This window comes from Oryctolagus cuniculus, chromosome 7 (assembly GCF_051225735.1).
Source record: "Oryctolagus cuniculus isolate XC-2025 breed Fujian yellow rabbit chromosome 7, ASM5122573v1, whole genome shotgun sequence".
NCBI classification, from domain to species: domain Eukaryota; kingdom Metazoa; phylum Chordata; class Mammalia; order Lagomorpha; family Leporidae; genus Oryctolagus; species Oryctolagus cuniculus.
Genome location: NC_142873.1, coordinates 153,972,278 through 153,992,016, shown reverse-complemented (window position 1 = coordinate 153,992,016; position 19,739 = coordinate 153,972,278). Strand labels below are relative to the sequence as shown.

Genomic DNA, 19,739 nt, shown 5'->3' with positions numbered 1-19,739 from the left:
TGCAACACCAGGAAAATATCACTTTATTTGCTACACTGCCAGCAGCGCTGGTAGGGCCGTCCCTCCCTGGGATGCCCTGAAGGTGGGGGACAGTAGCCACCACCGCCCCAGGGCGGGGCCCGGCCAGGAGTGTGCCCACGGCCGCCCCAGGGGCGCGGGGAGCCACGGGGGTGGAGGCGTCTCTAGGGGTGGGGCCGGTTCAGAGGCGGGGAGCTCTGGCGGCCCCGCGCCCGCCGAGGCCAGCGCTACCTCCCGGGGCCGGCGGGCAGCGGCGGCCAGGGCTGCTGGGCGAGCTCCTGCTCCAGCTGCTTGAAGCGCTTCTTGGAGGTCCGTTTGGGCCGGAGCCGCCGCAGGCAGGCCGGCAGGCACTGGTCCAGCACGTTCTGCACGAACAGGGCCGTGTGGACACGGCGGGCAGCTGGGGCCGCGTCCCCACCCCCACCCCCACCCCCGGCCTGCCGCTGCGCGCCGCGGGCCCCACCTCCAGCAGGAAGGCCCCCACGAGGTTGAAGGCCACCAGGGCCAGCAGCAGCAGCTTGAAGCAGGTGTCAGCTATGTTCTTCAGCGCCAGCGGCCCCTGCAGCAGGCCGGGGGCCAGGATGAGGCCCGCCAGGATGGAGCCCAGGAGCGCCAGGGCCACCAGGAAGGGCACTGGGGGAGGGGTGGTCTGTCAGCAACAGCCCCTCGGCTCACCCCAGCGCCCTCTCCATCCCTACGGCAGCACCGCAGGCCCCGCCCCCAACCCGCCCCCAGCAGCACCGTTGGTGTACAGCGGCCGGCGGAAGGGCGCCCCCTTGGACACGGCCGCGGCCAGGATGAGGTACTGGAAGCCGGACAGGGAGAAGACCACGGTGTTCTCGTAGTTGGGGAGGTTGTCCGGCGCGGGCACGGTCCTGTTCAGAGGCACGAACCTGGCGGGGCGGGGGCGGGCACGCGGTCAGGGTCGGCACGCGGGGCGGGCGCGGGGCAGGGCGGTGCCTACTCACCAGGGCTGGGCTGTGGTCAGGAAGTAGCCCCCGAGCTGCACCCCGGCCACCAGGGCCACCTGCCCCAGCAGGCTGCTCAGCACCGGCACACTCAGCAGTGCCCCCGGTGGCCGAGCGCGCCCCAGTGCCAGCGCCGGCCCCGTGCGGCTCATGAGCACGGCCACCGTGGTGGTGATGACCAGGTCGATGGCCAGGAACTGCACGTCACCCAGGTTGGTGTTGATCTGCCCGCAGGGGAGGGGGAGGAGAGGGGAAACTGAGACCCGGCCCTGGCCCAGCCCCAAGGAGCCCCCGGTCTGATGGGGGAGGCCTGTTCCCTGCCTTTCCTTTCGGGAGTCTGACAAGGAAGGCCTTCCAATCTGATGGCGGCAGGCAGCCTGAGAGAGGAGGCACGGCTCCTGATCCCAGACAGCTCGCAGTCTGATGGGGGAGGGGAGTCTCTCAGCGGGGGGGCAAGCTGCCCTCCCAGCCCCGCCTGGCAGAGAGGCTGGGGCTCTGCCGTGGGGGACCCCAGGTTCCCGGGGGACAGAGCTCCTGCTGTCAGGAAGTTTCTTGCTATGAGGGACACATGGGGATGGACGCTGGCATTCAGCGGGCGAGCGAGGCAGGCTCAGGTGGCACGGCCAGCCTGGCGCAGAGCAAGTGGGTCTGGTTAAATCCCACAGCCGCCGGGGTCCGCCCTGGTCTTCCCTGCAGACTGTGAGCTCCTGGGGTGAGGCATGAGAAGCCAGCACGCTACAGGGACCCCCCACCTCCGCAGACCTACTGTGCACCGCGCTCCACGCCCAGGGCTCTCATCGGCTCCCACGGGCCTGCCGCCGGAGCCACACGGCCAGGAAGCGGTGGAGCCGGGAGACGAGCCCACGCCCGGGGACGGAGCCCTGTGGGAGCTCACCGTGTAGAGGATGAGGACCGAGATGAACTGGGTCAGGCTGTACAGGGCCATGTACTTGAAGACGCTGAACGACGTGTCCAGGGAGCAGCGGCCCTCCCTGCGGGGCAGGCGTGGGCATGAGGGGCCCAGGCTGGCGACGGGCCCGGCCACCCCCCGCCCAGCAGCCCCCGCCGCCTCACCTGATGACCACGGGCACACACTCGATACTGGCCATGCTCGAGGTGAAGGGCGAGACCACCGAGGCCTCGGCCTGGGACAGAGAGATGCCCACGTCGGCCGCCTTCAGGGCTCCGCAGTCGTTGGCGCCATCCCCACACATGCCCACGCAGTACCTGGCAGCCAGGCGGGCAGGCGGGGCCGTGAGCTGACCTCGCCCGCCCCCTCCGGCTGCTGGCGGGACCCCTGGGGCCACGCGGTAGCCCGAGAGGGTGCGGGGACGATGCCCCAGCTCCCGCCGGCCGCCCCTTGCCCACTGCCCGCGTGCGGCACTCACTGGAGCTTCTGCAACTGGCACACCAGCTCCGTCTTCTGCTCGGGGGCCATGCGGGCAAAGACGGTGCCCTGGACCAGGACCTGGGGGCACAGGGGCCGGCGGCTGCAGCAGCCATGGGGAGCGGAGCCGAGCCGGGCCGAGGGGGCGTCGGGGCGCCCCTACCTTGGGCAGCAGCTTGGGGAAGTGCTTCACGAGGACAGCGAAGGTGGGCCCGCTGAGGGCCAGGTGGCTGCATCGGGGGTCCGGCTCCACGGCGCAGCTTGTGGCCTGCTCGGGATCCTGGGGGCACAGGGAGCCCAGCCCAGCTCAGCTCCCCCTGCCGGCCCTGGGGAGCTGGGGCCTGGGGTCAGGCGACCCAGGGCTGGAGTCTGCCTCACCTTAGCCCCGTTCACGGCCACGGAGGACTCCACCGGCAGGAACTCCAGGGAGGCCGGCCGGCCCTGCTCGGGGTGCGTTGCGTGGACGATGACCAGACGCTCCTGGGGGTCCACCATGCCGCAGCCGCGGGCCACCGTGACCGCCGTCTGCAGGTTGTCCCCTGCGGTGTGTGGCAAGGCCAGGGTCCAGCGCTGCCCAGGGGGGCCCTCCTTACCCGGATCCCCATAGACAGGAAGACTGTGGCCCAGTGCGATCCATGGCCACGGTGGAGTGAGCCAGGGCAGTTAACGCCGGCTCCGGCCCCACGCGTCGAGGGGGCTGAGGAGGGGGCGGGTCTCTGGGCTTGAGGCCACATTTACTGCTTCCTGCCGGATGCCATGTGTGTGTGTGCGTGCATGTGTGTGTATAAGTGCATACTGTGTGTGTGTGTGTGTGTGTGAGTGTAGCCGGGGGCAGGGCAGACAAGGAGACCGACGCAGCCCCAGCAGCACACCCAGGCTAGAATCCCTCTGGCGCCAGGTGATTTGCACAACCTTCGTGGCAGACACCACTGTCCCCAAGCTCAGAGGGGGCCCGGGACCCAGAGCAGTCACCCAGCAGGGCAGGTGCCACACTTGGCCCCACTCCTCCAAGCTGCAATGTGCTCGTCTGTCCAGCAGGGGGCGCAGTCCCGGCGCAGGCAGGATCGTGTATGAAGGCCCACCCCGCGTACAAGAAGCGCCTGGGGCGAGGCAGGCACCCAGGAGGCGGCCCCAGGAGGGCAGGCTGGGCACCCAGGGGCCATGGTACCTGTCACCATGACGGTGCGGATGTGTGTCCTGCGCAGAGTCTGGATGACCGGCGTGGTCTCCGGCTTCAACACGTTCCTCATGACCAGCAGCCCACGCAGGCTCAGCTCCCGCTCCACGGCGTCCCTGGAGCGTGGGCAGGCCCAGGTCAGAGGTCAGCAGTGACCAAGGCCCCCTCTCAGTCACAGGGGCGAGGGCCCCACCCAGGCCCGGGACAGGCGCACCTCGTCAGCTGCTGTGCCACCGCCAGGCTGGGCGCCACGGGCAGCGTCCTGCTGGCCAGGGCCACGACGCGGTAGCCGGCAGCCGTGTAGCTCTGCAGCACCGGGGCGAAGTCGGGGGGCACTGCCAGGGAGACGCAGCGTCACTCGGATGCGCAGGGGCCGGCAGGGCCAGAGGCTGGACACCCACCGGCCGTCCTGTGCCACCGTCCTGCCGTCACCTGTCTCGGGGTCGCAGAGCCCTGCCACCAGCTCGGGGGAGCCCTTGACGTAGGCCTCGGGCTGAGCGGCCCCCGGCCGCGCCACCACCACGCTCATGCGCTGCAGCGCCGACGAGAAGGGGAAGCGGCAGAGGACGCTCACGGGCGCGGGGGGCTCCTCCTGCAGGTGCGAGAGGACGCTGTGGCGCCCGCTGTGGAGCCCCCCTGCCCCGGGGCGCCCCCTCACCCCCTCAGCTCACCGTTCCCTGCAGCCCGGGCTCCCGGGGCGGGGGTCTCATCACCGCCAAGACCGGGGCCCCGAGCACCGAGTCGGCAGCGGGCGCCTCCTCCAGGACCTGGGAGGCGGCGGGAGATTCGGTCAGACCCCCAAGCCCTCCTCCCCGGGGACTGCGTGGGGCGCAAGGCGAGGGGCGGGCCCTGGAGTGGGGGGGGGCTCGCGCTCCTTAGGCTTTTTTTTTTTTTTTAAGATGTATTTAAAGGCAGAATTACAGAAAGGGAGAGAGACAAAGATCACCCATCTGCTGGTTCCCTCCCCAGGTGGCTGCAATGGCCGGGGCTGGGCCAGGCTGAAGCCAGGAGCCAGGTGCTTCCTCCTGGTCTCCCTCGAGGGTGCAGGGCCCAAGCACCTGGGCCATCCTCCACTGCCCTCCCAGCCAATTAACAGGGAGCTGGATGCGAAGTGGAGCAGCCGGGACTGGAAATGGTGCTCACAGGGGATGCCGTGTCGCAGGTGGCGGCTTACCCTGCCGGCCAGGCGCTGGCCTCAAATTGAAACCCTGTCTCTGAGAGCCCCTTTCAAGGTGACCTTGGACAGGGGCCGCCACCCCCCTCAGCTCAGTCTCTCTCCTGGGAGGCCGGTTTCAAGCTGGGGCAGGGGAGGGGTCCACGCGACAAGGCCCGTGCCGCAGAGGCTGGCCTCGCCCTGATTATGAATAATGGGGAGGGGGAGGGGCATGTCAGAGACCCAGAATGAAGACGGGTCGGGGGCCGCCTCACCCAGCCAGTGGATTCCACCATCTTGAGGTCCATGGGGTCGCCCACCAGGGTGTCCTGGAGCCGGCTGAGGGCGTGGCAGGTGGCCAGGGCGTGGAGCAGGGGCCCTGCGGGCAGGCGGCGGGGCTCTGGGAGCAGCGGCAGGAACGCCTGGCCCTTCAGGGGCACCACTCCCATCACGTCCAAGCCGTCCTCGGTGAGGGTGCCCGTCTGCGGGGACAGGGGGACCCTGGTGTGAGGCGGGGCTGGCCAAGGCCTCTCCTGACCTCCGGACTCCCACCCGCGTGGTTCCTCCTGTGGGGGTCAGCCTCGAGTCCCCACGCTTCATGGTCTGGCTTTGTTTCCGGGGCTGGGGAGTCTGTGCCCTCGGTCCCACCTGTGGCCTCTGTGCTCTGTGGCACCCAGAAAGAGCTGGCCCATGGTCAGCACTCAGCCTGTTTGTTGATTGAGTGACTGATCTCCCACACGGGATTCCAGCTGCCCAGTCCCTCGCCCACGAGCCGTGTGAAGCTGACCGCGAGCCCCAGCCCCTGAGTTTAGAGAACTCTCTGTGGCCCCAACACTCAGGGTAACGTTCAGCCTCCAGCCTCGGCCAGCCCGGCGCTGCGTGCCTGCCCGGGCCCTGCCGTTCACCCTGCGTGTTCCACAGGGGCCATGCTGCTCTGGCCTCCCCACCCGCCCTCAGCAAGGCCACTCCGGGGAGCCCCTGCAGCTGGGTGCCCCCTCTCTGCCCTACTTGCCTCCCTCCTAACTTTGGTTTTAAAGATCTATTTATTTGCAAGGCAGAGAAAGAGGGTGAGACAGAAGGACTGGGGTGGGGGGAAGGGAGGGGGAGAGAGAGAGGTCTTCCACCCACTGGTTCACTCCCCAGATGGCTGCCATCAGGAGCCAGGGACTCCAGGTCTCCCACGCGGGTGCAGGGGCCCCAGCACCTGCGCCATCTCCCACTGCTCTCCCAGGGAGCTGGGTCGGAAGTGGAGCAGCCCAGGAACCTACACTATGACGGGGATGCCGGTGTCACCAGCATTGGCTTAGACTGCTGTGCCACAGGGCCGGCCTCTGAGACCCCCGCCCGCCCCGTGCACCCACACGATGACCACGAGGCCGTCTGTGTCGCTCACGGCTGCCCCTCCAGGGCACACAGGAGGCCCTCGGTGATTTTTGAACAAGTGACTTGGCGCGCTGCTCTGAGTGTGTCCCGAGGAACGTGGGAGTGCAAGCCCGGCCGAGGCCTCCGAGGGCCCCCCGCGCCCAACGCACCCACCTTGTCGAAGCACACCAGCCGCAGCTTGCCGGCCAGGTTGATGCGCGCCGGGTGGATGCAGAAGATGGCCTGGCGGCGCAGGCGGCTCTGCGCGTAGAGCGTGCACACGGTCATGGCGGCCGGCAGCGCGGGCGGCACCACCACCGTCACCAGGTCCAGGGCCCGGAGGACAATCTCGTCCACGGCCACCTGCCAGGAGGCACCGTGAGCGGCGGGCTGGGGCGGCCCTGGGCCCCGGGAGCCCCGCCCGGCCCCGCGGCTTACCCGGTTGCGGTAGAGGATGAAGATGCTGTAGACGGTGCCCAGCAGAGCTGCGGAGACAACGAGGGACACGGTGGGACGTGGGGCCGGGGGGAGGGGGGGCTGCTTACCCAGGACAGAGAGGGACACGGTGGGACGTGGGGCCGGGGGCGGCGGGGGGGGCTGCTTACCCAGGACAGAGAGGGACACGGTGGGACGTGGGGCCGGGGGCGGCGGGGGGGGCTGCTTACCCAGGACAGAGAGGGACACGGTGGGACGTGGGGCCGGGGGGAGGGGGGGCTGCTTACCCAGGACAGAGAGGGACACGGTGGGACGAGGGGCCGGCGGCGGCGGGGGGCTGCTTACCCAGGACAGAGAGGGACACGGTGGGACGAGGGGCCGGCGCGGGGCTGCTTACCCAGGACAGAGAGGGACACGGTGGGACGTGGGGCCGGGGGGGGGGGCGGGGGCTGCTTAACCAGGACAGAGAGGGACACGGTGGGACGTGGGGCCGGGGGGGGCGGGGGGGCTGCTTACCCAGGACAGAGAGGGACACGGTGGGACGTGGGGCCGGGGGTGCTGCTTACCCAGGACAGAGAGGGACACGGTGGGACGTGGGGCCGGGGGCTGCTTACCCAGGACAGAGAGGGACACGGTGGGACGTGGGGCCGGGGGGGGGGGGCGGGGGCTGCTTACCCAGGACAGAGAGGGACACGGTGGGACGTGGGGCCGGGGGGGCGGGGGGCTGCTTACCCAGGACAGAGAGGGACACGGTGGGACGTGGGGCCGGGGGGGGCGGGGGCTGCTTACCCAGGACAGAGAGGGACACGGTGGGACGTGGGGTCGGGGGCGGGGGGGGCTGCTTACCCAGGACAGAGAGGGACACGGTGGGACGTGGGGCCGGGGGCGGCACCAGTGCAGCAGGGGGGGCGGGGGGCTGCTTACCCAGGACAGAGAGGGACACGGTGGGACGTGGGGCCGGGGGCGGGGGGGCTGCTTACCCAGGACAGAGAGGGACACGGTGGGACGTGGGGGGGGGGCTCACCCAGGACAGAGAGGGACACGGTGGGACGTGGGGCTGGGGGCGGCACCAGCGCAGCGGGGTGGGGGGGGCGGGGGGGGCTGCTCACCCAGGACAGAGAGGGACACGGTGGGGCGGGGGGGGGGGCGGCTCACCCAGGACAGAGAGGGACACGGTGGGGCGGGGGGGGGGGCGGCTCACCCAGGACAGAGAGGGCAGCCACGAACTTCATGCTGTGCTTGTAGAACTTGAAGCTGATGGGCCGCGGGTGCAGGATGGAGCTCACCAGGCCCCCTTTGGCCGTGCAGAACCCTGGGGAAGACAGGGAGCCACGGAGGGGAGGCGGAGGGAGAGCAGGCGTCTCTCAGCACTCGCCCACCCCAGCTGCACTTGGCTCGGCTGTCACCCAGTCTGGGGTCACGAGCGATGGCCAAGGCTTGCCCACTCGCACTTCAAACCCAGGTTCAGGTGGACCCCTTCTGCTGCCACACCCTGCTCGCCCGGCACGTAGGGCCCTGCCGGCGACGGCGGACACCACGGGGCTGGCCCGTCGGGCTTCACTTCTGTTAAGCTGGGACCCCAGAGGCAGCAGGGGTGGGCATGGGGCCAGGACCCCGCCCCCTGCCCAGCCTCCTGATGCGTACCTGTCCGGGTCACCACCGCCAGGACATGCGGTCCCACGTAGGCCCGGGCCTGCAGGACGAGGGTCCCGCAGAAGAGCGTGTGCCGCCGGTGCGTCTCCGGGCAGTAGGGGCCCGGCCCCTCCGGCAGTGCCGTCTTCAGCACAGGGACGCTCTCCCCTGGGAGGGACGCTGGGTGAGGCCACGGGGGTCTCGGGGCCGCCCCCTCCCCCCGACAGTACCAGAGGTGTGCGGGGAGCTGTGCCGGGAGCCCCAGCTCCCCCTGAGCTGGGACCGCGTGTGGAGAAGAAATCACGGCCCCATTGTACAGAGAGGGACACTGAGGGTGAGAGACGCCAACCCGGAAGCGGACTGGGCGGCCAGTCACGGAGATCACCCTCCTGGGGGGCTCGGGGGACGCACCTGGCCACGTCCACGTGTGGTGGGGGCAGGGGGAGTCTAATGCCTTCTGTCAGAATTATTTTTATAGTAAGTGTGCGCTGCGTTTACAATTCAAACCAATAAAGATATAAACCGGGGTGTAACCTCAATTAAAGCCTTGGGCAGACTGCCGGGTATAATCCCTTACCGAATGCCTGTGAGGATGCAGTTATTGAGCGCCTACTGTGTGCAGCTTTCTGGAAGGGACTAAGAGGCTACCCAGGCACGGGGCGGGAAAGCGGGGAAGGGGGGCTAAGCTCAGGGCGTGTGTGCACGCGCCACGCCAATCGCCGTTCTTATCATACAAACAACACGCCCCGGGAGCCTTCCCCGGATACGGCCACTGCCCCGCGGTTTCCAGTGATCACCAGCATCCACCCAAAGCTACCGCTCTGCCGAGCCGGAAGTGCCTGCACGCACCGAGAGACGTGGCACCCGGCTGCTCGTGGGGGCGGGGGCGGGCGGGGTCACACTGTGACACTCATGGCTGGGGGCCCGCTCGGGTCAACGGTGCTTCTGCGCAGCCCTGGGGGGCGGCTGAAGGTGCAGGGACACGCAGGCCGTGAACAGCTTGAGAGGCCACAGAGGTACGGAACGAGGCCTCGGGTGCAACCCATGTCCGGGACAGAGGGGGCGCACCCGCACGTGTGCAAGCTGCCCTGCGCACAGCTCACGGGGAGAGGGACGTGGCTGCATGAACCCCCGCCTCGGCTTTTCCCAACCCGCATTCCCCAGGGGCTTTGCCCTCGCATTAATGCCCGGAGGAAGGCGGGAAGAGGCCTCGAGCCCTTCCCAGTGGCTGTCGGGGCGGGGAGGGCACTGGGCGTCCCAGCGGGCGCGTCCCCTGCTCTGCTGTGCTCGCAAAGGCAAACACTCACACGGGAAGATGGCACACAGCGGGTGCTTACTGTGACCACTCTCGCTCCTAGGCCCCTGCACAGCCCCATTTCGCAGGGAAGAGGCCCAGGCACCGGGAGGGTAAGCAACGCAGCCCGAGGGCGCGGGGCTGGCAGGAGCGGAGAGAAAAAGGAAAAGAGAACTCGGCGGGGCAGCCGGGGACTCACCGGTCAGAGAGCTCTCGTTGACCACGCACTCGCCGGCCACCAGGGCGGCGTCGCAGGGCACGAGCCCGCCCTCCTGGGGCAGGACCAGGCAGTCTCCCGGCACCAGCTCGCTGGAGTCGACCCACTCCTCCTCTGCGGGCGGGCAGACGGGAGCTCAGCACGGCCGGGGCTCAGCACGGCCCCGGCGGCGGCTGTGGGCCCCCTCCCTGCCCAGCGCCTCACCTCCTCCGGGCCGGCACACGCGCACCTGCATGGACAGCTTGACCATGTCCCGCAGAGTCTGGCTTTGCTGTGGGCAGGGGGACGAGAGGCGGGTGGGTGGCAGCCCCGGGGGGCCCAGCGGCCCGCCTCCCGCCACTCACCTTTCTGGTCTTGTACGCGGACAGGCAGATGGAGACGGTGGAGATGAGGAAGATGCACAGCGCGTACCAGTAGTAGCGGTCCGCCAGCCACAGCGCAATGCTGAAGGCCTGGAACCCGTAGTAGGGGTTCAGCGCCTGGGGAGGGGGGAGGCAGGGTCAGGCCCGAGGCCCCTGGGGTGGCCCAGCCGCTGGCCAGGTCTCCTGTGCCCACGAGAGCAGGGGGCCCTGCAAGTGGCAGAGGACCAAGGCCCAGGCTCTGTCGGGGCTCGTCCCATCCCCCGGCCGGCCGTGTGCCTGCTCTATAGAGGCCGGGGGCATCTGCTGGGCCCCCGACACCCGGCCCTTACCAAGCACCTGAAGTGTCATGGAGTGCGGATGGCGAGTCAGGGTGGACCCACCACTGGCTCCATGGTACAGACCAGGAGACTGAGGCTTGAAGGGTCAAGTCACTGGCCTGAACCCAGCTCGCTCCTAGGGGCAGACCCAGGGGCTCTCCCTCTCCCAGGTTCTGTCCTGGGGTGAGGATGTCACCATGTCGCTCTGGGTGTCCCCTCTGACGCCCAGGAGCCTCATGGGTGAACAGAGTTCAAGCCCCACTCAAAGGGAGTGGGAGGAGGGGAGTGGACGTCGCATGGAAAGGGGCCTGGCTCTGGGCAGGCGGGAGGCGCTCAGGCTGCCCCCGGGCAGCTCCTGGCCCCAGCCCACGCCTTGGGCGGGGCCTCCAGTTCCTCTACCGGCTGGGCAGCCCTGGAGGGGCCTGGGGTGACCCGTCCTATGCATAGGGTCCACACGTCTGGCCTGCCACCCCCAAGTGGCCCCGAGGAGCAAGCGCCAGGCTGGAGCCACACGCAGCCGGGGCGAGGCCCAGGGACGGCCCTACCTCATCCGCCAGCAGCCGCGGGTATGACTTAACGGGCACGCCGATGACGTTGGGGCCGTAGATGGTCTTCCTGCAGGGGGAGGGGCTGTGGTCACAGAGCTGCCGGCCAGGGAAACAGGGGCCCACGGAGCGCAAGTGATAGGAAATCAGCGCCTGTCCCCGCCCTTGCCCCCCTCCCCCCGCCCTGGCCCTGCCCACCTCACGGCTCGGTCCTGGGGGCTGAGGCCCAAGTGGCAGCGGCGGATGTCATCACAGGTGCGACCCTGGTCCAGCAGGCTGTTGGGTGGGGGAGGGGAGAGGAGTCGCTGCGCCCGGGCCACCCCGGGGGTGGCCCGGACCTGCATCGGCCACACCGATGCACTGTTTGCTCCTCTGACCGGGTCCCAGCCCATCTGCCCCGGGAGGGAAGGGGGGCCACGCTCAGGCCCACAGAGCAGCGGTCACCTGTGACAGAGCTGCCACACCTCTCTGGGCCTCGGTGAGCTCCCGGCCAGATGGGGGCAGACAGCAGCTGCCTCCCAGGGCCGTGGGGGTGAAGCGTGCTCAGCCGTGGGGCGCTCTGGGCAGCGCCCGGCTCTCACGGGCGACACCGCGCGCCCTCCACACTCGCCTGTGCGTGCACCTGTCTCGGGACCAGCTCACCCACGCCAGCCAGAGCTGGAAGCAGGGAGGGTTCCAGTTTTGCCGTGGCAATGACGTAGGGGCCATGGCCCTCGCGCCCTGGGGGACTGAGCTCCTGGGGCCACGGTGGGCATCGGCCTGAGCAGCCCCTCCGTCCCAGCGCTGACTGCTCCAAGCACACTGCCCACATGCGGACCCTCATCTGGAGGCCAGTTTCCGGGGGCCCCCAGCTAGGATGGGCAGGCAGGGCAGAACAAGCAGACGGAACCGTCCGGAGCCCCCAGGCTGACCAAGCTCACCTCAACACGACCCTAGGGGGCAGGGGTTCCCCGACCCCCAGTACACCCTGACGCCGGAGAGGCTCAGGAACGCGCCCACGGCCTCTCCGGGCCACGTAATACCGCACCTGCTCCCCCCCACCCTGCGCATGCGTGCCTACATGGTGCTGGCCAGAGCCCCTACCTGACTTGGAGGAAGGCCTGCCGGGACTCGAGCCACACGTAGCGCTGGCCCTGGAAGAGGTAGTAACGCAGCAGCCGCTTCTGGGCAGAGAGGAGAGAGGTCGGGTAGGGCCAGCCCGGCCTAGGAGCACGTGGGCACTGGGGGCAGCGGGCAGGGCCCCGGTCGCAGGACAGAGGGGACGGGGCTGAGAAGGGGAAGGTTTGGAACGAGAGGGCCAGGATCGGTGGCACCAGATATGGATGCACAGAGCGCGCCAAGGACCTCTACTCACCGCCTCCTCCCTCGTGTGCAGCCGGGCTGAGTCCTCCCACTCGCCCTCCGGCACCGCCCCCACGGCCGCCTGGCTCCGGCCATCCTCCCCCGGGGCCGGTGGGGGCAGCTCCAGGCTGGGGAGGAGGGGAGGCCGCCCTGCACCTCACTGTCGCCACAGAGCCAGCGCCCCTCCCTGGGACGGAGGCCCCGGGCTCAGAGGGTGCGAGGGCTCCCGGGAGGGCTGGAGGCCGCCTCACCTGCCTTCGCCGATGGCCGCCGTCTGCACCTGGACGGTGAAGAGCTGCCACGAGCTATCCTGGAACCCAGAGGACAGGACTCAGCCGGCCCCGCCCAGGCCCCGCCCACCCAGGGGCCCCTGCGGGAGGGGGGGAGGCAGCAGTGGAGGCCCGAGGCGAGCTCCTGCCCACTGCGCAGATGGGAAAGCTGAGACCCAGACCCTGGCTGCCCTGCTCTGGGCAAGTCCGGGGCAGCTCGGGCCGGGAACCCTCGTCCTCCACGCCCCCAGCGTCGGCCACTGCGGTCCCTCCCCAGCCCTGGGCCTCACCTCTTTGTCTTTTATTTCGATGACGAGCGTTTCGGCGCGGGCCAGGTGGCAGGGCCGCAGCCGCAGCCGCACGCCCCACCAGGGCTTCCACCGGAAGAGCAGCAGAGGGACCCCCGCCATCATCCAGACCACGAGGTGGTAGCCGATGACCCTCCAGGGGGTGCCGCAGTAGCCGCTGAGCCTCTGCGAATGCAGGTCACAGGGCCTGGCGGGGCGGGCCGGGCCGGGGCCGGGGGCCGATCCCACTGCCCCCCTCGCACCTACCACGGATGAAACTGAGGAGCTGAGGGGATCGATCGACGTCTCCATCGTCAGGGTCCCATAGCCGGCGGGCGTGCTGCCCACCAGGGGGCTGCTGTCTGCGGGCGGGAGGAGAGGGTGGCTGGGGTGGCTCCCGCTCCGTGAGCCCAGACAGCCCAGCACTGCTGTCCGGCCGTGTCTGTCACCTCTGGCTGGGTGTGGCCCGCAGCTGAGAGCAGGTGCACGGCCACGCCCACCTGTCAGCCCCCTGGAGCCCCGGGCCCATTTCACCTCTCCTCATCCACTCCTGGGCTCGGGGCTGTTCCTCCGCCTTCAGTCCCGCGCCCACTGGGGCCTGGCAGTGAGATCAGCCAGACGCCGCGGTGAGGCTGTGGCTACAGACGGGCAAACTGAGGCCTGGGCGCCAGCGTGTGTCTACTGTGGAAATTCTCCCCTTACCTCGCTGCCGTGGGGCTGGGGGCTGGGGGCTGGGGGAGGCAGGGCGTGCAGGGCCCGAGGGGCTCCTCTGCGGCTGGGACCCCCGCAGCCCCCACTGGACACGCAGCTGCCCGGGCCCTGCTGGGGGCCCCCGGGCGCTTCCCAAAGCCCCTGGAAAAGTCCCCGCGCAGGCTGGTGCAGGCTGCTGACGCCCAGGCTCCCTCCCCCCACCCTCAGCTGCAGCCTTCTGAGTTCCCACCCAATCAGCCTGCATGGTCCCGCTGGTCCTGCCGACACAACCCTGCCTTCCCTGCTGCCCTGGCTCTGCAGCCTCCCTAAGCCCAAGTCCCAAAGGCCGGCCTTCCCCAAGGGCTCACCGCCCACAGGCTCTGGTCCTGGGCCTTGGTGCACAGCCGGCACCGTAACCCTGCCAGGCAACCACGGTTATGATCCTCGTTCTAAAGATGAGCACAGGGACCAGAGAGGTTGAGTCACCTGCCCAGATCACACAGCGGGTACACAGCAGGATCAGGACAAAGTCCAAGAGCCAGCTCTAGGCTGGGTTCGCTTTTAATTAAACAAGAGGTTTATTTGTTTCATGCAAACAAAGAAAAGAGTCTAGCGTTGGTAGCCAGGGCTGGTACGAGAGCTCTGGGCCCTGGCTCCGTCTCTGTTCTGTTCTCAACGGTGACAGCTGCTGGGAGGGGCAAGGCAGCGGCCTGGCTGGTTCCCTGTCACTTCTCACTGCCAAAGGCCATCTCACGGCCGCCTCCGGCTGCACCGCGACCAGGCTGGGACGGCTCCGTGCCCTTGACGGTGAAGGAGCCATGGAGGGCCGGGGCTGGTCTGCGTCTCAGCCGCCCCTTTAGCTCTGCACACGTCTGCCCGCGTGCTGAGCGGTAGGGGCGCAACAGGTATCGCCGCCCATGCAGGGGGCTGCCGGGCACAGCAGCAGAAACTGCCCCTGGGGTGCCCACAGCTGCTCCCCGCCCCCTCCAGCCTCCTGGGGGCAGCGGAGGACGGCCCAGTGCTGGGCCCCGGCCGCCCTCGTGGGAGACCTGGAAGAGCTCCTGGCTCTCGGCTGCAGCCGGCTCAGCCTTGGCTGCTGCGGAAGTCTGGGGAGTGAACCAGTGGGTGGGAGCACTCGCGCACGCGCTCTCTCTGTGGGGAGTGAACCAGTGGGTGGGAGCACTCTCTCTCTCTCTTTCTCCCCCCCTGGCTCCACCTTTCAAGTAGATGAAAATAAATAAACACTTAGATCTAGAGAGCAGAGAGGGCTCCAAGCTTCAGACAGAAGTGAGTGATCTGACCGGTGCTCCCGCATAGACATATCACCCTCACCCCATAAATAGGTGCAGTTATTCAAGCTCATGGAAATGTACAAGACCCTCCTAGGACACACTAAAAAAATCCTCTCCAGCGGTTATGACGCCACGTGGGACACGTGCATCCCCTACTGGAGTCCTGGGTTCGAGTCCTGGCTCTGCTTCTAATCCAGCTTCCCGCTCATGCGCACCTGGAAGGCAGCAGGTGACGGCCCAGGCACGGGGGCCGCTGCCACTTACAGGGGAGGCCCAGCCTTCTGGCTGGCCGCTGGCTCCAGCCTGGCCCAGCCCGGGCTCCTGCAGACATTTGGGGAGTGAACCTGTGCAGTGAAGATTCCTGTCTCCCTGTCTCTCTGCTTCCTGATAAAAACATTAAAAAGAGTCCTGGGGCCAGCGCCGTGGCTCACTTGGTTAATCCTCCACCTGCAGCGCCCGCATCCCATATGGGCGCTGGTTCTCGTCCCGGTTGCCCCTCTTCCAGTCTAGCTCTCTGCTGTGGCCTGGGAGGGCAGTGAAGGATGGCCCAAGTCCCTGGGCCCTGCACCCGCATGGGAGACCAGGAGAAGCACCTGGCTCCTGGCTTCGGATCGGCACAGTGTGCCGGCCGTAGCAGCCATTTGGGGGCAGTGAACCAACGGAAGGAAGACCTTTCTCTCTCTCTCTCTCACTGTCTACCTCTATCTGTAAAGTAAAAAAAAAAAAAAGAGAGTCCTTTATTATGAATAAAATGGACCCAGGAGTACATAGTGTGTATTTGCCTGAAACTGACCTTCCCCAAGTCGGTTCTCAGAACTGGAGACGACACCCACCCAGCGCTGGGGCCCCCAGCGCTGGGGCCGGGTCGCAGCCCAGCGGACCCGGCGACTCAGAGCACTGGCGTGAGCCCCGCTGCTTCGCTTCTGACCCGGCGCCTGCCAGTGCACCTGGGAAGGCAGCGCATGATGGGCCACGCGCTTGGGCCCCTGCGGCCACACGGGGGACCGGATGGAATCCCAGGCTCCTGGCCTTGGCCGTTTGGGGAGTGAACCAGCAGATGAAGATCTCTCTCTTGCCCTCTGTGACTCTGCCTTTTGAACACATAAAATAACTATTAAGAAGGCCACCCACTGGGTACTCAGGGCGGGCCCCGATCACCGCTCAGCCCCTGGGGACACCTTGAGCACTGGGGCCTCGGTCCTAGCCCACAGGCGCAGTCCCGCGCGCTCCCATCACCCCTCAGCACTCCCCGGCGTGGACAGCACCGCCCAGGGGCCATTCTCCGAGCTCCTGGGGATGCACTGCGGAGGGCTCTCGTCTTGCTGACTCACAAAGGAAGGAACTGGGCAGCGAGGCCCCGAGCCAGGAAGCCGGAGACCCCACGCCTGAGGGCTGCTTCCGAGGACGGGGGCCCTGTGCCTCCGGAGGCCTCTCCCAACCATGACTCAAAAACCAAACGCACCCAAGTCCCACCCCCGGCCAGCCCTCGCCCGGGCAGCACCTGACTCAGAAAGCAGATGCCGGCATTGCGGCTCCCCCGAGAGCCTGGGCCACACAGACGCGGGAGCCTGCGGCCTGGGGGCTCGGGCGGCAGAGCAGGGTGGGGCAGGGGCACGGCTTCTGCCCCTTCCTGGTGTGGCCCAGGGCAGGCAGGACGAGGGCCACAGTCAGGCTACGGGGGGGGGGGGGTGCGTTTCCTGCCCCTCCTGCACAGTCCCAGTATTGGGGGAGGGGTCCCCACTGTGTGTGTGTGATGATGTATTGATTTGAAAGGGAGAGAGGGAGTAGGAGTGACCAGTGTTCCATCTGCTGGTTCACTCTCCAAATGTTCATAATAGCCAGGTGGAAGCCAGGAGCCTTGAACTACATCCGGGTCTCCTACATGGATGGCAGGGGCCCAAGCTTTTGGGCCGTGTTCCACGGCTTTGCACTGGGCCCCGCTGTATCTCTGCCAGAGCCCACCCCAGAGGTGGGCTCCTGGAAGTGGGTGGGGGCAGGAGAATGTCTCACACTTCAGGGCTGGGCCAGGCTGAAGCCAGGAGCCAGGAGCTTCTTCCGGGTCTCCCACGTGGATGGCCGGGGCCCTAGGACTTGGGCCATCCTTGGCTGCTTTCCCAGGCTATAGCAGAGAGCTGGATCGGAAGTGGAGCAGCCAGGACTTGAACCCGCGCCCCTGTGGGGTGTCAGCATGAGGCGACAGCTCCACCCGCTACACCACAGCGTCGGCCCCCCCGTGGACTTCCTAAAGCCCTCTCGTGTACTTGCTCGCGTCTTCCTCAGCACAATCTCATGAATTCCTCTGCCCCCCACTTTTCAGGTGGGGAGACTGAGTCCCAGGGACGTGACCTTGCCCAAGGGCCGCAGGGCGTCATCATGAATCATGCCCAAGGCAAGCTGGGTCTTGCCCAGCCTCTCCCGGCTTCTACGTGGTCCCGGCCCTCGGAGCACAAGCAGAGATGCGCGTGCAGCCGCCCTGGGGTAGGCGAGCGGCCCGCGGGGTGGCGCAGGACCAGGCAGCTGGCTCCCTGCCGAGGAGGCGTGGCTTCTGCCTGACCCACTTCTCAGGCTCCCACGGGCTCTGCACCCCCAACTGTGCCGCTGGTTCCCCGGGGCCACCCACCAGCTCCGCACCAGACCCAGAGGCGCCCGGGCCTGCGGCAGGAATCAGGAAGGGAGGGAAGCCCGCGGCGGGTCGGGCCACGGGGACACATCCCCGCTCCTGAGTGCCACCCCACCTGCACAGTGGGCTCTCCCCACTTCACAGACGGGAACGCGGAGGCTGGCCAGCACCTGTCTTGGCACCAGGTCCTCTCTGCCCAGCACCAACTGGGGCTGCCGCTCACCCTGGGGGTCAGGAGACGGTGAAGGAAGGCCCGGGCGCGTCGCAGGCACAACAGAGGACGGGGGCACAGTCCCGAGCCCACCCCCTCGCTGCCTTGCTTTGCTGTGAGCTGCCGAGGTGGCAGCCACCTGGGGTTTTCAATTGGAGAGCCAGAGAGCAGAGAGAGGGAGGGAGACCTATCCACTGGCTCATGCCCCAAATGCAGGCAACAGCCAGGGCTGGGCAAGGCGGAAGCCAGCATCCAGGAACCGGACTCAGGTCTCCCATGTGGGCGGCAGGAATCCAGGGGCGGTGGGACGCGGGCATCGTAGCTGCTCTGCCAGACGCCTGCCCCTCCCGGCCACTTCCTCCGGGGTCCTTGCCAGAGACCCCCCAGGATGCACGCAGCAGCCCCTCTGGGAAGTTCTTCCTGCGTCTGTCGCACACCCCTCATTCCCTGAGGACTCTCCCAGGAGGCGGGGGGAGCTGGAGGGGAAGCCGGGGCAGACCCTCGCCAGGCCAGCCGGGCCCTGTTTATCTCTTCTCGCAGCTCAGCGCCCCAGGAAGCCTGCGGCCGGCGCGGGCACACCCAGGCTCCAGGGAGGAGAACGGGTTGTTCAGGCTCCTCTGTTCAGCGGCGTCTGGAACCGAATTTTCCCACGCAGCCCCCGTCCCGGGCTGCGGCACGGAGCTGCGAAGTCCCTCGCCCGGCTTATTCGGGCAGAAGCTGGCGACATCTAAGTTCCTCTTCGCGCACACAGCCACACAGCCACGCACTTGACCCGGGCCCGGGCTGATGACCGGGCACACGCACTGCAGGGCAGAGGGGCCGGAGCCCAAGCATTCGGGAACCTCTCATTTCCTGCGGGAGGCCCATCTTCCTGTGGCAACAGGGCCCTGGCGGGGGCGGGGGCCTCCGCCCTCCCGCTGGATCCCCAGTGGCAGGGAGCTCCTGCGCCCACCAGGCCGGGACGGGCAGCCAGGGGCCATCTTTCTGGATTCCTGCCCCTCCCTCACCCCAGGTGCCCTCCAGGCTTTGAGGCTGGGGGCGTGGGGAGGGAGAGATGGGGTCTGCGTTGCCTGGGTGGGCCCTTTACCGGGGTCTGGGGTCTGCGTGAGTGACTGGGGATGAGGCCCTTCCGGATAAAAGCGGTCTCCTGGCCTCATCTGCTGCAGGGGGCACATCATAGATAAGGCTGCAAAGGGTGAGCCTCCTACGCCCGGCCTGGGAGGCACGGAGGGTGTGGCCCTTGGAACAGGCTGCCAATCCCAGATTCATTCATTCATTCAGACAAGGGAGGCGGCTGCCCCGAGCCCCCCATGCCGCGGCCTCGCACCTGCTCCCCGACCTGGGCCTCGGACACTGGGGGCGGGAGCTGATCCGTGCGAGTGGGCCCGCCTCCCAGGCCTGGCCTCGCCGCGACCCCCAAGGACCCCCTTGCACCGGCGCCCGGAGCCTCCTCCCCGTCGGCAGCCGGGGCGCAGGAAGCCGGGGAGGGCACGGCTGTGCGCGGCGCGCCCGGCGGCGGGGGGCGCCGTCCCCGGGCTCGGCCTCTCCGGAGCGGGCCCCGGGCCGCTCGCGGGCTCGTGCCCCTGCGGTGGGCGGTGTCGCCTCCCCTCCCTGCACAGGTGCGACGGCGGGCGGGCCGGCGACTCCGCCGGGTCCAGAGCCCCCCGGCCCCGCACTCACCTGCGCTCATGCCGGCTCCTCGCGCTCATCGCCGGCCCCGGCGCTGCGGCCCGCGGCCTGGGCCCCGGGCGTGCGCAGGGCCCCGGGCGGGGGCGCGGTCCGAGCGGCCCGGGGGCTCGGGGCAGGCGCCGCGGAGAGCCGCTCGGGGCGCGGGGCGACGGCTCAGCTCCGCGGCTCCGACCGTGCCGCAGTCGGGAGCGCGCCGCGAGCGCCGCCCAGCCCAGGGCGGCCCGCGTCCGCGGCGGCGCCCGGGCTGCTGGGACTTGTAGTCCGGCGCCGCCGCCGCGCACGCCCAGGGCCGGGAGAGGACTTGCGCAGGGATGGGACGGAGGCGAAGGCGTGTGTGGGGACCGAGATGTGGGCCGGCTGCGGGCTGGTCCTGCCGATCCCTGTGGTGTGGGCTGACGTCTCGCTTCATCTACACCTGCAGCGACACTTCCAGCGGGGACGGGCTGCCTAACGTCCCAGAGCCCCCCTGGCCT

General features: G+C 68.7%; 1 protein-coding gene across 1 annotated transcript; it reads right to left on the bottom strand.

Annotated features, from left to right (window-relative positions):
• Positions 1-6: 6 nt before the first annotated feature.
• On the bottom strand, positions 7-19,477 carry ATP13A2 (ATPase cation transporting 13A2). Its single transcript, XM_051828498.3, has 29 exons — positions 19,258-19,477; positions 13,032-13,126; positions 12,768-12,950; positions 12,460-12,518; positions 12,222-12,336; positions 11,951-12,030; positions 11,066-11,143; positions 10,868-10,937; positions 9,988-10,122; positions 9,848-9,914; positions 9,626-9,757; positions 8,145-8,300; positions 7,702-7,812; positions 6,504-6,550; positions 6,240-6,428; positions 4,979-5,185; positions 4,222-4,317; positions 3,983-4,142; positions 3,765-3,885; positions 3,542-3,666; positions 2,752-2,912; positions 2,537-2,653; positions 2,375-2,454; positions 2,061-2,213; positions 1,882-1,978; positions 987-1,210; positions 760-911; positions 482-651; positions 7-383 (listed from the first exon to the last, which is right to left on the bottom strand). The coding sequence occupies exons 1-29, from the start codon at positions 19,265-19,267 to the stop codon at positions 246-248; spliced, it is 3,528 nt and encodes a 1,175-aa protein (XP_051684458.1). The 5' UTR covers positions 19,268-19,477; the 3' UTR covers positions 7-245.
• Between the last annotated feature and the right edge of the window lie 262 nt (positions 19,478-19,739).